The 15,626-nt window shown below is 37.8% G+C and overlaps 1 protein-coding gene across 2 annotated transcripts in view; it reads left to right on the plus strand.

Annotated features, from left to right (window-relative positions):
* CFAP54 (cilia and flagella associated protein 54) overlaps positions 1 to 15,626 on the plus strand; it is a 316,944-nt gene that overhangs the window by 233,877 nt on the left and 67,441 nt on the right. For both annotated transcript variants that reach the window (XM_059186580.1, XM_059186581.1), the window contains exons 57-61: positions 4,878 to 5,033; positions 6,782 to 6,887; positions 8,059 to 8,152; positions 14,442 to 14,540; positions 15,069 to 15,210. In XM_059186580.1, coding sequence (XP_059042563.1) covers positions 4,878 to 5,033; positions 6,782 to 6,887; positions 8,059 to 8,152; positions 14,442 to 14,540; positions 15,069 to 15,210 — 597 coding nt within the window. The remainder of the gene's footprint in view (positions 1 to 4,877; positions 5,034 to 6,781; positions 6,888 to 8,058; positions 8,153 to 14,441; positions 14,541 to 15,068; positions 15,211 to 15,626) is intronic.

The following is a 15,626-nucleotide window of genomic DNA, read 5'->3' on the forward strand; positions in this document are numbered from 1 at the left end:
AGAGAGCCTTGAGTGGTAGGTTCCGAGATTCGGATGAGCGTGACCTATTCTAGAACTGTGGGAGACCAATACAGCCTGATCAGAGTGGACTACGGAGCACCTCATGGGAGGAGGTGAGCTGGGATGGTTTATGTTTCAGATTACCCTGGCTGCTGGCTGAAGACTAGATTGTAAGGTAGCCTGGAGCCAACTGCAAGTGGACCTTATGGGAATTGTTGGAGCAGGAAACCAGAGGCATACAGCTCTTGGGAACCAAGGTGGAGCCAACTGGTGCTGTCCTTCTCAGGAGCTGACAGATTGTTTCAGTCTTTCTCTAGGACACAGTCTCTGGTCTTTGACTCAAGGCTTGCCTCCCTTTACCTCCCCAGCTTTTGCCCAGCTCAAGAAGGCAGAAAATCTCTGTGTTCTAACCCTATATTAATCATGCCTTTTTCAGTTCTGTATTTCTGATGCTTTGACATCTAGGGCTATGCTGATCAGGGAGGGACTTCCCAAGGTTAGCAGGTTGCTAGAAATTAGCAAAACGCTATCTTCTAAGCATGTCTTTTACATGCAAACTGATGAAGTCCCAGAACCTAAGTCAGGTTCGGTGGGGTGAGGAGGTTCGGAGCCGACGACTAAAGAAAGAATTCTTAAGACGTCGTTGGTGCAAAAGGTGATTTATTAGAGCACGGGGACAGGGCCCGTGGGCAGGCGGAGATGCAGCTGCCCCGGGTTGTGAGAGGTGGTTGGTTATATACACAGGAGTTGGGTAGGTGAGGACAAAGGGGTGTTCAGAAGGGCTTTTGGGGCAAAGAATACTATCAGGATATTGAAGGCTTAGTTGCTATCAAGTAAAGACAATTGGAAGTCTGGTGGAATGTTACATTCCTGCTATCAAGCATCCTTGTTAATGAGATTTAGGTTTAGAAGAAATTTAACTTTATTTACTTTTCCTTCTACCTCCACCTCCTTCCGTTTTTCATGGAGGGGAGGGTGACATTAGGCTTGAGAAACTGAGTTCTGTGTCTTTGGAAATTGGGCTATTGATAAGGTAACTTCTTTGTTGTAATCTCAAGGACATTTGCAAACCAAGGGAGACTCCTGTCTTGTAGGATTGTGATCTCAGCAAGTTAACTATTTATCATTTTATGGCAGTCAGGGGTGCCTGAGGAATGCTACACCTATGGAGGGGAGCGGATGAAAGGGGGGGGTGCAAGGCGCCAGCTTTTGCTTTGTCCTCAGCCAGCCTCCTGCTCCCTCATCACAAACTGTTCCAGAACCCATCCTCTGAACCTTTATTGGACTCCCTTATTGTCCGTTGCTGGGCTCTGACATGCTGAGCCACTATTTTTCTGCCCTAATCACCCTGGGGACAGGTATCAGACTCCTAGCAGAGCACACTGAAATTATTCAAACTCATTAATCCTAAACCTGTTTGGCAGGCTTACTCGAACCGAATCATCCCCTCCTACAAAATTCAGAATAAAGGTTCTGATCCACATTTTCCCCTTGCTCCCTCCACCTCCTGACTGACTTTTATGCTTTTCTATGTGGTGTAGTGTGCCCCATCCTCTGGGAAGTGTAACAGTTGTTTCAGTGGTGGTTGTCACTGGGCCTGTTCACCTCATCACACCCGAACATTAAAAAAACCTGCATTTTAAAACATTGCCCTTCACCTCCTGGGACCCATTTGCCTCCTGTACCAGGGGCTGCTCAGTTCAGGAGAGGCTGATGATTGGACCAGAACAGAAAAGAGGGGCAACAGAAGTGTGGTCAAACCATCGTCTGTCCAGAATCTTCTCCCTAATGTCCTTTCTGCTGCACATTCCCCTCATTATTATTGATCATTATTATTATAAGATTTTTCATCATCATCATCAGATAAGAATTTTGCTATTTTGGGTAAATGGCATCACCTCTATATTGTTGAAATTCGAGAGGCCTAGCTGACCTCTAGAATTCCTTCCAGCAATCTGATCGCTTGAGAGCTATTTTTGTGCATTTCTAGTCCACGATTTGTTATATTATCAGTATATTCAATTGCCACAAGAGCTTAAAATACAGATTGTGTTAAATTGTACAGATTGTGTTAAATCAAATGTATTCTCTGCTTTCATGACTCCCTAATCTTGAAGAAGTGTCACCACTCAGTGACAATAGTGCCACCGTTTTTTAGACTCACTTGAGGCAGAACAGCTTGCTTTCTGTTATATTATATTAAATACAGACTTAAAAAACAAAACCAAAAGTAGATTTTCTGTCAAAACAACATCAGTTTCACAACTTCTTTTTCACAGAGTTGATGTTTATTGGAAACAGGAGCACTTCAATATTATGAAGCATAAAATCATCTGATTTGATGCTTTCTCGACAGTTTTCCTTTATAGTGAGGCTATACATTGCATCACAAGAATATAGCCACGTAAATAATTGTTTTTTTCTTTATGAAAGCCTCTGACAGAAAAAGTCATCTTGAAATTGTTTTTATAAAACCCAAAATAAGCATCATGGTTATTTGAGATCATTTTCCCCCTTAATGACAAAACCTTGAGCTTTCCCATAATGAAAACATGGATTACTGATTGTATAATAGGTGTGAGAAAAGCTGCAAGAATGATGCTTGGGAGTGGGGATATAAGAGGGAGCCATCTCTGCCCTCAGAGAGCCTGTTATCAAGCTAAGGAAACAGAAAAAGAAAACTGTTGGTAATTTCTGTAACAGGTCTCTTCCTAATTTTCACAAAAATCTAGAAGACAAATCTAGAAGTATTTTTAGTGTATATTAATACTTTATTATATATATAGTATATTTTTCCATATATCGTACCTATAAATATATACCTGCTTAAATTACATGAAGATACTTGATATTATTGTCTTATATTAATAAAAAGCTGTAGTATAATTTGAAACCAGAAGTGAGTCAGATAAAAATGGGAGCTGTGTTGAAATATGAAGTTGTATTGGATGGACAATGTTAGCATATCCTTGCCTGGGATCTACTCACAATTGGTCACTGTTGGGATGAAGAACATGGACTCTGGAGAAAGATTTCTGGTCCATTTTCCTTGAGCAGTTCACTTTAACTCCTCTGGGCTTCAGTTTCCTCTCTCATAAAATGTGGTTCTCAAAAAAAAAGCCAGTACCAATCTCACTGGCTTATTGTGGGATGAATGAGTGTGTACCTTGTTTGAAGGGCACCTACTTCGTGTTAACAGCATTGTAGGTACTAGCGATTCTCACTGCTCCAGGGATGACCTCCTTGCTCTCCTGGGAGCACCCTGGAAGCAAGGCTCAGTTTCTTCATCTCTATCTTCTCCACAGCATGCCACTAAACTGCCTTGTCCAGAGTCAAGGCTCTGTAACATCTCCCTGGATAAGAGCAAGAGAAAGAGGGAGAGGTACATTTTTCACACCATCTTTCCTTTCATTCCTCAACTAAAAATTTATCAAAAGTTCTTGGTTTCTTGAAAACTCTTTGCAGGGCATAGCATTTTGGAATTGAAACATTTCAGAACCCAAAGAGACCTTACATATTTTTTAGTTCTATTGCCTCATTTTTCAGAGGAAGACACTCAAGACCCAGAGGCATGTTGGGATTTGTTCAAGGCCTCAAATGACATGGTAGTGCTGGTGACCAGCTCAGACCCAGCACTTCAGCTGGGACCCAGTAGCTATATCAGTCTGCAATCCTGCACTACCTTCCTGTTTATATTTCTCCACTGTGTTGTTCAACTTTCCTCTTGATGAGTATTTCCCCCACTGCCTTCTACTCTTTATCCCAACATTTTCCTTTTTTAAAATTACCGAAAGACAAGGTGATCATCAGTGGCCAGCCCCAGTGGCCAAATTCTCTAAGAAGCCTTCCCTAGCCTTTCTGGAGTCTGGCCGAAGGCCCCTGTAACCTGCTACCACATCGTCCTGTGCTTTCCCTGCCACACAGTTGAGCACACAGTATTTTAACTGCTGCTCAGGCCATTCTCATTCTCCATTGAACACTGAGCTCCACAGTCTAACTCTTGTCATTGTTTAGAGTGTGTGTCCTGGAGCCAGACTTGCCTCAGTTCTGATCACAGCCCAGCTACTTACTAGTCACATGAATTTGGACAAATTACTTAAACCTCACTGTACCACTGCTTTCTCCTCTGTAAAGGCAGTGTACTAATGAAATCCAGCCAGAGTTGGGAGGATTGCATGAGAAAATGTTTAAGTCCTTGGAGGGGTATCTGGATTGTAGGAAGCACTTAAGAAACATGAGCTCTTATTTTTCTCTTTTCTCATTTTTTCCCAATGCCTCCATATTATCCAGCACTCAGAAAATATATGCTAAATAGCTATCTGTCTGTCTATCTGTGAGGGTACACAGATTAAATCTAATGCCTCTTCAACAATACAACAGTCCTTCATTATGTTAAGTGATGATGGGACCACACAAGAAGCCCTTATCCAAAAGCCTTCTGCCATCTAGTTGCAGTGACAAAATATGCATAGCGAGCAACCACTAATAGAGCTGAAAAGAAACAAAATTACTGCCTATTAATATATGCAAATTTTTATTGGGAACAATATAAAACTTAATAAAACTTCCAGATGTTTCCCTGCTAACAACCTCATCTTAGGAACACAGTTGTTTTGTAGAACATAATGAAATTTTAAGAACTGAAAGAGACTTGAGAAATTATCCTTCATTTTAAAAATGAGAAAACGTCAAAATTTATCAAAGATAAAGTTACATAGGGCTACTGTTGTAGTGCATTGAAATATTTGGGTGCTGAATTTTAAGAAAATATTTCTTAGATGCTAAAAAGCAAAGACTAGCAGAGTTCTTAATCAAACTGATGGTGAGAAAAGTCTGAGTAACTTGGAGGCTTATTATGAACAACCTATTCCTTATAGGACATACAGTGGCCAAACAAGTATATTATACCAGTAAAAAGAAGGATCCCTCAAAGTGGTTCCCTGCCCTTCATCTTTTTGAAATAGCACTGAAGCTCTGTCAGGTATCAGCAACAGAAGAACATGAGGTGGAAGCTGAAATTCTTTTTCAGAAAGGTAAGATGTACTTGGGGTCACAACTATGATAACGTTAATGGAGGGGCGCCTGGGTGACTCAGTGGGTTGAAGCCGCTGCCTTTGGCTTGGGTTATGATCCCAGAGTCCTGGGATTGAGCCCCGCATTGGGCTCTCTGCTCCGTGGAGAGCCTGCTTCCTCCTCTCTCTCTGCCCGCCTCTCTGCTTACTTGTGATCTCTCTCTGTCAAATAAATAAATAAAATCTTTTTAAAAAAAGTTTATGGAATTTTTTTCCTATTAGTGATAGATTTCTTGAAAACCTGGTCAGTGACTATAAAAATTACAGGTTTTAGGGGCGCCTGGGTGGCTCGGTGGGTTAGGCCACTGCCTTCGGCTCGGGTCATGATCTCAGGGTCCTGGGATCGAGTCCCGCATCGGGCTCTCTGCTCAGCGGGGAGCCTGCTTCCCTCTCTCTCTCTGCCTGCCTCTCCATCTACTTGTGATTTCTCTCTGTCAAATGAATAAATAAAATCTTTAAAAAAAAAAAATTACAGGTTTTACACAGGGCTTAGTGATGCAAAGACATTGATACCCCTGCCAGACTCAGTTTGGGATAAAGAGAACACTGCTTATTTTAAGTTTATATCAAGAAAGGGAAAAAAGTACTGCTTCTTAGTTTCTTTTATAATTATAACTGACCCTCAGGCAAAATTTCATTTTTGACTCAAAAATGTCCTCGTCAGCCATCTAGCTACAAATAATGTTTCTTAAATAATGCGGGAAGACATCTTTTATGCATAATTTCATTCCTTAGGTAGGCATTTTAGTTAATTTCTATAAAAGATACATACCCATTTAAATTAAATAGCTATATTTATAAGTTACGTACAATACATGTTTGTATAATATGGTCATATAATTTTACTGTGGCTGTTTTAGCCATGAGAAGAGTGATGATGATGATTGCTATCATTTGTTGATCATCAATTAGATGAAAGGCACTGTAGTTGTCAGTGTTTAACATCTCATATTGCTAATTCTTACAATAGCTCTACAAGATAGGCATGGCTAATCCTAGTTGACAGCTGAGGAAAATGAGGTACAGTCTGGCTGCGTAACTTTCTCTAGGTCAGCAGCTTCTAAGTGATAGTAGCCAGATGTGAACTTAACAGCGGGAGGCTCTGTGCCCTTTGTGCAGCCCTTCACATGCTGCATGAAAATTGGGAATCTATTTCATATTGATAAAAGATTTCCCTTTCTTGCCCTTCTGGCTACAGAAGTGCCATTCCAGTGAAGGCTGTGGCTCACCATTAGGTCTGAGAGCTGTGTGAGCCCTAAAGCATTTGCATCATTTGCGATTGTTTTCAAGTGTTTGTTGACTTTTGGGGCTTTATTTTAACAGAGTTGTTTTCTGTGATATCTGCAATACTAGACAGAGGAAGGAGGACATGGATGTAGACAAATGGAATGAGCCCTATAGAGGAAAGGAAAGTACAAAGGAAGGAAGTAGAAAAATAAGATGGTAAGAACATTTGTGTCTGGAAAGCCAAAGGAGGCTTTGACTCAGTGTTTCTCACTAAAGGCAGAGTGAGGCTGGAGGCTCCTGGGGAAGGAAGCAAAGGATCTTTCACTATTAGCTGACCTTACCACGAAAACAACAGACAGATGGACTAAAAGGACAGCACGTCCAATTTTCTGAAGTTCCAGCATGAAATATTTATTCTGAAGTTCTAAATGATAGAAAAAGGAAAAACCATTTATATATATATATTTTTTTTATTCTTTCAGGCAAAATAGAACGTCAAATATTGATGGAAGAGAAATCTCCAAGCTCACAACTTGGGAGTTTATTTGAAGCTATACAGCTAAGCTTGAGAAATGATCAAAACTCAGGGTAAAAAGAAAATCTTTCCATTATTATAACTATATGTGTTTTGATTTAAGCCCTATGTTTTCGTAGTACATTGAACATTCAAGGCTGGCATGCCTGGGAGACCCCCTTCCCACCACAGGGCTCATTCACTGGGGTTCTTTGTCCAGCAGGTTTACTGACTTCCTTTTCAAGATCGTTGACCTTGGCTCTTACCAAGGCTTGTTTTTACAGTGATGGTTGATGATGGCAGTTATCATGGTGGCATACTAGACTGTGAATTTACTTCTAGTCTTTACTCACACTGATCTCCTGTCTATCCCAGGATTCTAGCAGCCTCCCATGGATGTGAAATTGTATCTAGAAAGGATTTGTGTAGATGTTCACTCTGTCAGCAGGACCAGGGCTGGCCAACTGAATTCTATATAAAAATCATCTTAAGAATGGGTATATGGGTGCCTGGGTGGCTCAGTGGGATAAAGCCTCTGCCTTCAGCCCAGGTTGTGATCTCAGGGTCCTGGGATCGAGCCCCTCATTGGCTCTCTGCTCAACGGGGAGCCTGCTTCCCTTCCTCTCTCTCTACCGGCCTCTCTGCCTACTTGTGATCTCTGTCAAATAAATAAAAAAAAAAAAAAAGAAAGAAAGAAAGAAAGAAAGTGAGACTATGAGATTGTTACATGATACTTTAAAAAAAAAAAAAAAAGAATGGGTATATGCCAGTATTATTACTACTACGCTGATTTAAATGGCCCCAACTGACAGGTTGGATAGTGAATACACAGACCTAATCCATACCAAATCACTGCTTTCTGCATGACTCTGTGTGTCTTTCCACTTTAGTGTAGGAGGATAGAAAGAGAGGTCTGGTTTGCAAGGCAGGTTCCTTAAGACCTGATTTTCACTTATTTAGTGCTTTGTGTGCTGGACTATTCTAGAATGGTCTTGATGCTGGGCTTCAGAGAGTGTTGCCAGCACAGGACAAGGTTGTATGTCTCTTTAATAGCTTTCAATTTCACTAGGGAGGATGGTATTGGTGTCTATGCCAACAGCACTATGAAAAGAAGGTATGAGTCTGGGGGACAGGTACTAGTTTTGTCTATTTTTACCTTTCATTAGCTCAGAAATTGTAGAAAATGATGCAAAATGATTATGAATGGTGAAGCTATTTAATAAGTACAATGTTATATCATTTTAGGTTGATAAGAGACTCCTACTTAGAAATGGCCCTATTATTTTTACATATGAGGAAGCCAAAAGCCAAAATTTCAACATCACCATTAACACTTACGGTAATAAACTAATAAACTATTTTATTGTATATCTTAAGTTAATTGCCTTTGAACCTGCTATTTTGGTAACTCTGTGCTAGACCTAATGAGACTGATTTTCTTGTATGACTTGGAGAAATTAATTCGCTGCTTTATAGTCACACTCATGTTTAAATACTTCTTTGGATACTTTATATAAGGCTCTGGAAATAGAGTCCATGTGGACATTTTTACCTGTTAAAATGTTATACATGAAATATAGGTATGTGTAAATACTTTAAGTTATTCATATTAATCAGGAAATTATAAGAAATGATATATTGGTTAAGCAAATGAACCAAGATTTTCATCAAGGATATGATGTACAAACAGATAACGTTTTGAAAGACTCATTTATTCATCACATACCTACTGAATATCTACTGTGACCCAGACAATATTCTGGAAGGTTATAAAGCAGTGATTAAGACAAACTTAGTCCTTGTTCTCATGGGGCTTACCTTTTAGTAGAGGGAAACAGACAATAAACCAGTAAAGGAAGAAGCAAGAGGAAGAAAGGTGGGAAGGAGGGAGGAAGGGAGGGGAGAGAAGGAAGGGGGGATGACTTAGGTGGTGAAATTGGGGATTAGGAAAGAACATGGGTCGGTGGGACTGTGAATGACTCTGTTGGGAAACATAAGGTTCAAGGTGGGATTTGTTGGATGAGGAGATTTGCAGAGGCATGTCATTGGCATCATTCATCTATTTAGAGCAGTCCTTCCAAACTGAGGGGCAGAAGCACCTCTGGGGATCCTGTGAAAATACAGAATCCAATTTGGTATGTTGAGGTTGAGGTCTTGAGGTTTGATATTTCTAGGGAACTCCAGGTTAATACTGCTACTGCTGGTCTGGGAGCCACACTTGAATTCTAGGGACCTAGACTGAGGGAGATCCTGTGGGCAGGATGTGGGTGCATTGGAGATAGATGAGCCCAATAAATCGTAGTTTTTACTTTTTAAATTTCAGTAGGCTTTTTATATTTCATCACAATTAAGTAATCCTTTGACCCAGCAAGAGATTTTTTCAGAAAGTTTTGGTGTCAAATCTCTAATTTTTGAGACAGCATAGATGTAATTTAAACCTTTGGGCCAACAGGCTTTTAGTTAGTTGAATTATTCACATGGTAGCCACTTAGGTAGATATAGCAGCTATTATTTTATTTTTTTTTTATCAAAATGATTACACAGAAAAGTTACTTTTTATGGTGTGGTAAACATGTTTATTTCTAGTAAGAGAAAATGAAAACCTTTGTTTCTATGGCAAGTAGCAATGCAAATTGATAGGACACTAGGATAATAATATATTAACTTTTTGGCCTTTACTAGAGAAGTATTCATACTTAAGAACTTGAATAAGGTAGAATTTGAATGAAAAAATAATTCCATATAATATCACATTATTTTTGTATGATGTAATATAAATATTTTAGCAAGTCATACAATTAATAGAAACACAGAAAACAGCCAAAGACAAATAAGAATTATGCAGACACATTCAACCATTGAAATTATCACATTAGAAGTTTGTCCTAATAAAGGCATGCTTTATAAATACTTAAAAAAAAACACTATTGCTTCACTTTTAAGGAGAGTTCACAGACCAAAGTGACCAGAGCTCTAGTTTGGGTTTGAATCCTAGCTTCATGACATACCAGCGGGGTTATTGGGGCCTTTCTAAGCCTAGTTTCCTCATCTGTGAGGTGGAGATGAGGATATTGACCTCTTAGAGTAGGAGAATTAGACAAGATAATGGGCATGGCACATAATAAGTACTCAAAAAAGAAGTGTACTGTTTTCTATCAATGTGTGACTTTGGCTAAACATTCACATTTTATCTTTCTAGAGTCTTTTGTGCATAGTAGGTATTCAATAATTATTTTTTTTAGTTAAATGGAATTGACTATTTCATGAACATGTATTCATTCATTAACCAAATACTTATTGAGTGCCTAATGTATGCCAGGCATGTTACTCTCTTTCCCTAAGAAGCACAGACGAGCAAGGGAGAGAAATAATTATATCAAAATCCAATGAGGACTATAATCAAGTTATGTCAAAGTAGAGAAGTGGAACAAAGTGGGAACTAATTCTTCTTTGGGGGAATACTGGAGAAAGCTTCACAGATGAGATAAATTCTGAGGAATGACTAGATGTTTTCCAAGTAGTTAAGCAGGGGGAAAATAGTCCAAAGAAAGAGATTAGCAAGCACACATATTAAAAATAGATTTATTGAGGTACAATTTGCATGCATGAAATTAAACTATTTTAAGAGCACAGTTCACAGATGTTTGCTAACTTACAGAGCTGTGGAGCTAGCATCACCATCCAGTTTTAGAACACTCCCGTATTCCAAGAGGATCCCTAGTGCCCATTCGCAATCATTTCCATTTCTACCCCTAGCCCCAAGCAACCACTAATTTGTTTTTTTACCTCCATAGATTGGCCTTTTCTGGGTATTTCCTATAATTGAATTTCATATAAATGGAATCATATGTAGTCTTCTGTGCTTGCCTCCTTCACTTAGTGTTGTTCTTGAGGTTCACTTATGTTGTAACATGTAACAGAAGTTTGTTCCTTTTTATTGCTGAATAAAAACGTAGTCCTTTATGGGGAGATGGAGAGGAGAAGGGAGTTGAGGGAAATTGGAAGGGGGGAGGAACCATGAGAGACTATGGACTCAGAAAAACAATCTGAGGGTTTTGAAGGGGCAGGGGGTGGGAGGTTGGGGGAGCCAGGTGGTGGGTATTACGGAGGGCACGTATTGCATGGGAGCACTGGGTATAATGCATAAACCGTGAATTCTGTTACACTGAAAAGAAATAAAAAAAAATGGAAAAAAAAAGTAGTCCTTTTTTTTCAGATATACAGTATTTTTTTTTTTTTTTACCCATTCAGTAGTTGATGGATGGATATGTGAATTGCTTCCACTTTTTGGATATTTTGGTTAATACAGCTTTGAACATTTATATGCAAGTTTTTAAGTATATGTTTTCAGTTCTCTTGGGTGTATATCTAAGAATGGGATTGCTGGATCATATGCTAACTCTATGTTTAACCTTTTGATGATCTGTCAGATTGTTTTCCAAAGTGCCTGTACCGTTTTATATTCCTTTGAGCAGTGAATAAGAATTTCAGTTTCTCCACAGCCTGGCCATCACTTGTTATTATCTCTATCATTGATTGTAGCCATCCTAGTTGTTACAAAATGTATCTCATTGTAGCTATGGTGTGCACTTCCCAGCTGTCCAATGATACTGTGATTTTTTCATGTGCTTACTGATCATTTCTGTATCATCTTTGGGGAAATGTTTATTCAGATCTTTTGCCCATAACCTAAACTAAAATTTTTTTTTTAATCACAAGATTTTTAAAATGTATATTCAAGATTCAAGTACTTTATCAGATATTTGATTTGCAAATATATCCTCCAGTTGATGGCTTGTCCTTTCATGTTGTTAAGAGTGTCTTTGGAGACAAAGTTTTAAATTTTAATGAATTCCAGTTTATCATTTTTCTTCTTTTATATATCGTGCTTTTGTTGCATGTCTAAGAATTCTTTGTCTAACCCCAGGTGTTGAAGCTTTTCTTCTGTTTTCCTTTAAAAGTTTTAAAGTTGTAGCTTTTATGTTTATGTATGATCCATTTTGAATTAACATTTGTGTAAAGTGTGCAAAGATCTAAATTCTTTTTTTGCATGTAGCATCCAGTTTTCCCTATACCAGTTGTTCAATAGATTGTCTTTTCTTCATTGAATTGCCTTGGTACACCATTGTCAAAAATTAATTGATCATAAATGTAAATGTTTATTCCTAGACTCCCAATCCTACTCCATTGATCTACAAGTCTACCTTAATAGGAATTTTCACCCTCTTGGTTATTGTAGCTTTCAGTTAGCTTTGAAATTGGAAAGTACATGTTTTCCAACTATGTTCTTTCTTAACAAAATCATTTTAGCTACTTTGAGTCCTTTGCATTTTCATGTACATTTTAGTAGCTGCTTGTCAATTACTGCAAAAAATGAACAGAATTTTGATAGGGATTGTGTTAAATCTGTAAATCAATTTGGGGACAATAGCCATCTTAACAATATTGAATCTTCCAAATATGAGCTGTCCCTTCATTTATTTAGATATGAATGTCTCTCATTAATGCTCTTTACTTTTCAGTGTACAAATTTTGTACATTTTTGTTAAACCTATTTCTATTGTGAGTGGAATATTTTCTTCATTTTCAGATCACTTACTGATGATATGTAGAAATACAATTGATTTATGAATATTGAGTTTTGTGTCCTACAGTCTTGTTATGTACATTTATTAATTCTAGAGTTGTGTGTATGTGTGTGTCTTGGGATTTCCTAAATATAGGATCATGTCTTCTGCAAACAAATACAATTTTACCTCCTTATTTATGATCTAGATTCATTTTCCTCTTTTTCTTGTTTGTTTGCATAAGCTAGAATCTCATATGCAGTGTTAAACACCTTCTCCATCTTAAAAAAAAATACCCTTTATGTTCTTCTGTCTACATTTTTCCATTCTGAACTCAAGCCCAACCTTCTTAATAAGGCCCCCCTCTCAATTCAAAGTGAGCTTTCTTTTTTAAATGTCTGTGTCACTAATTGTTCTTACATTATAATTATTTAATATTATTATGTATCCTTCATTTAATATCTGCTAGTCTTGTTTCCAGAATTTAAGTAAATTTCCCAAACTTACATAGCCAGTAAGCTGGTAAGGGTTACTAAGTGGTTTTATTCTGGCTAATGACTAGGGTCTTCCTATCTTGGAACAGGGCTGTGTTGTGTAAGTTCTCCAGACTTCTCTGGGTTTCATCTACCTCCAACCCATCTTAGCACTTGATCTAGGCCAGGCCACATTTGCACATTGTATTCCCTGCTCTGGCATCAGCATTATTTATTGACTTTCTTTTTCCTGGGGAGTCTTGTAGCTAGAAGTAAAAGAAGGGTATCTTTTGTTATTGTTAGTGTTATTCTGCAGTCTTGTTGAAGATCAAAGAATTGGCCAAAATATGAACATCAAAAAATTAGAACCAAGCAGTCTAATTGAGTAGTTTTATCCAGATTAGTGAAATCTTAAGAACTGACTATTAATTCTTATTTTAGTTATCTTTAAAAATGTAAAATAGGCAAGTACTATGTTACTAGTGGAGTTTCTTTCTGTTATCTTTTGTAGCATTGATTTTTTTTAATGTTTCCTGGTGGTGGGTATTGCATGGAGCACTGGGTGTGGTGCATAAACAATGAATCTTGGAACACTGAAAAAAAATCCATGTAAAATGCTCAGTGAAGTGCATGATACAAAGTGCTAATTCAGTGACACTGATTAGTCACTCATATTATCATTTTTGATTTGTATTGATAATCAATAAATATATGTTAACTGAAAAAAAACTGAACACACACACACAAAACTGAACACACACACAGTAAAAATTATCTCCATTCATTGTTGCTCTTGCTATTCTGTGGAACTTTAAAATTACATTGTCCCTTTAACACTTCCCCAGTTAAAAGGATGACAGCAAATACCTGTCAAAAATCTTTACATAATGTTCTTATTTCTGACATCCTTACACATGATATATTCAACTTATAAATCCTCTGTTGAAATGGCAAATATCATTTTAAGTAAGTACTTTCCTTAAAATGCCATTTGTATTTATTTTATTGTTACTCAAATAATGCAAACTCATCATAAAAAATTAGAAAAGATCATAAAGATAATCACCTTTAAAACCCAGGGTAATGGGGCGCCTGGGTGGCTCAGTGGGTTAAAGCCTCTGCCTTCGGCTCGGGTCATGATCCCAGGGTCCTGGGATCGAGCCCCATGTCGGGGCTCTCTGCTCAGTGGGGAGCCTGCTTCCCTTCCTCTCTCTGTCTGTCTCTCTGTCTACTTGTAATCGCTGTCTGTCAGATAAATAAATAAATTCTTTAAAAAAAAAAAAAACCCAGGGTAACCACTGTTAATAATTTTCTTTGCTTGTATGTACAGGGAGTATATGCGTGTACTTGTCTTTTTAAAAATGGGATCATACTTTGCATACTATTTTATAACCTCCACTTTCATTTCTCCCATACACTTTCAACATCTTTTCATGTAGATACATATACATTATTGTTTTTTAATATTATTATTATTAATGGCTACATAGTGTTCCACTGAAGTGTCATTTTCAGAGGATGAGAAAATTTATCATGAAACTTCATGATATATTTATCTTTATCATAGTACATGTGCTATATTTTTAAGGCTTCTCCCAGAAGGCATAGTTCTATTGAGGAACCAATGGTGAATAAATTTGAAATATACAGTTCACTGGCCTGGATTGTGATAAGAGCTGCTGCCCAGGTTGGTGTGATTTTTATTTGATCTTTCTCTTTACTGTTCAGACTGTATCCTCTACCTGCCAGCTGTTAGGGCAGCACCATGTATCTCTATGAGAGAAAGGAAAATTCACATTCTTTTGGATTTATGTTGATGATATTTTTAGGAAGATTAGAAATGCTCCTTATATACATAATGTTTTTAATCTTTATTATCCAGGCCTGGCTTTGTTTGTTTCAGCTTTCCTTTAGTGGACGTATTGGCAAATACATATGTGCACATTTTGACGTTTTGGCAAATATCTGTCATAGCTAGGGGAGAGAGCCTATTTAAAGTGGCTCATACATTAATTAAATTGTCAACAGTAATGATATTTTTGACAATGATGTATACTACGTGTTGGGGATCATGTGTTGTTTTCCAGATTATTTTTTCTTCCAATGTATATTGAATATTGTTTTATGAGTTTACTTTTTCAGATTATTTACCTAATGGATAATCTGTGAATCATAAAGCTTATATTTATGGATTCTAATTATGCATTAATTTTAGGTCAGTGAAGCTGTGTTGGAAATGAATCTACTTATTGGAAAGAAGAATGCTAGAACTGATAAAGTTAGCCAAGGGGCATTACCAAACATCCCAGAATTTGCCACCGTGGATCTTCTGTCTTCATACACAGATTATTTGCTTGGTATGTTTGAAATGTCTAGGCATTTTATAAAAACCTGATATATTTAATGTTTAATCGAGTTGCAAAGTTTTAATTGTGGTGATTTGTTGGATTTTAGCATAGAGAGGATAATGGTGTGAAGAACCTTAGGGAGAGGTTAAGGTTCTTAGGGCCTAGCTTCCAAAACAAAGGGGTGTCATTTCATTGTATGTATGTACAAGTTATTCAGTCAGCTCCTGCGTTTCAGATGCAGGGCTTGGTGACAAATGGTGTTCCCTTCTATCTGCTTCTTTTTCAGTTCACATGTCAAATGAGGCCTTTGGAAAATATTTACTTGTGGGTCCTTTCCTGATCCTTTAAACTGTGTCCTTGCTCGTGTACTCTCATGTAGTTCTCTGTGCTTTATCTTTTATTTTAAATGTGTGCACGTGTGTGTA

This window comes from Mustela lutreola, chromosome 8 (genome assembly GCF_030435805.1).
Source record: "Mustela lutreola isolate mMusLut2 chromosome 8, mMusLut2.pri, whole genome shotgun sequence".
In the NCBI taxonomy this organism is placed as follows: Eukaryota; Metazoa; Chordata; class Mammalia; order Carnivora; family Mustelidae; genus Mustela; species Mustela lutreola.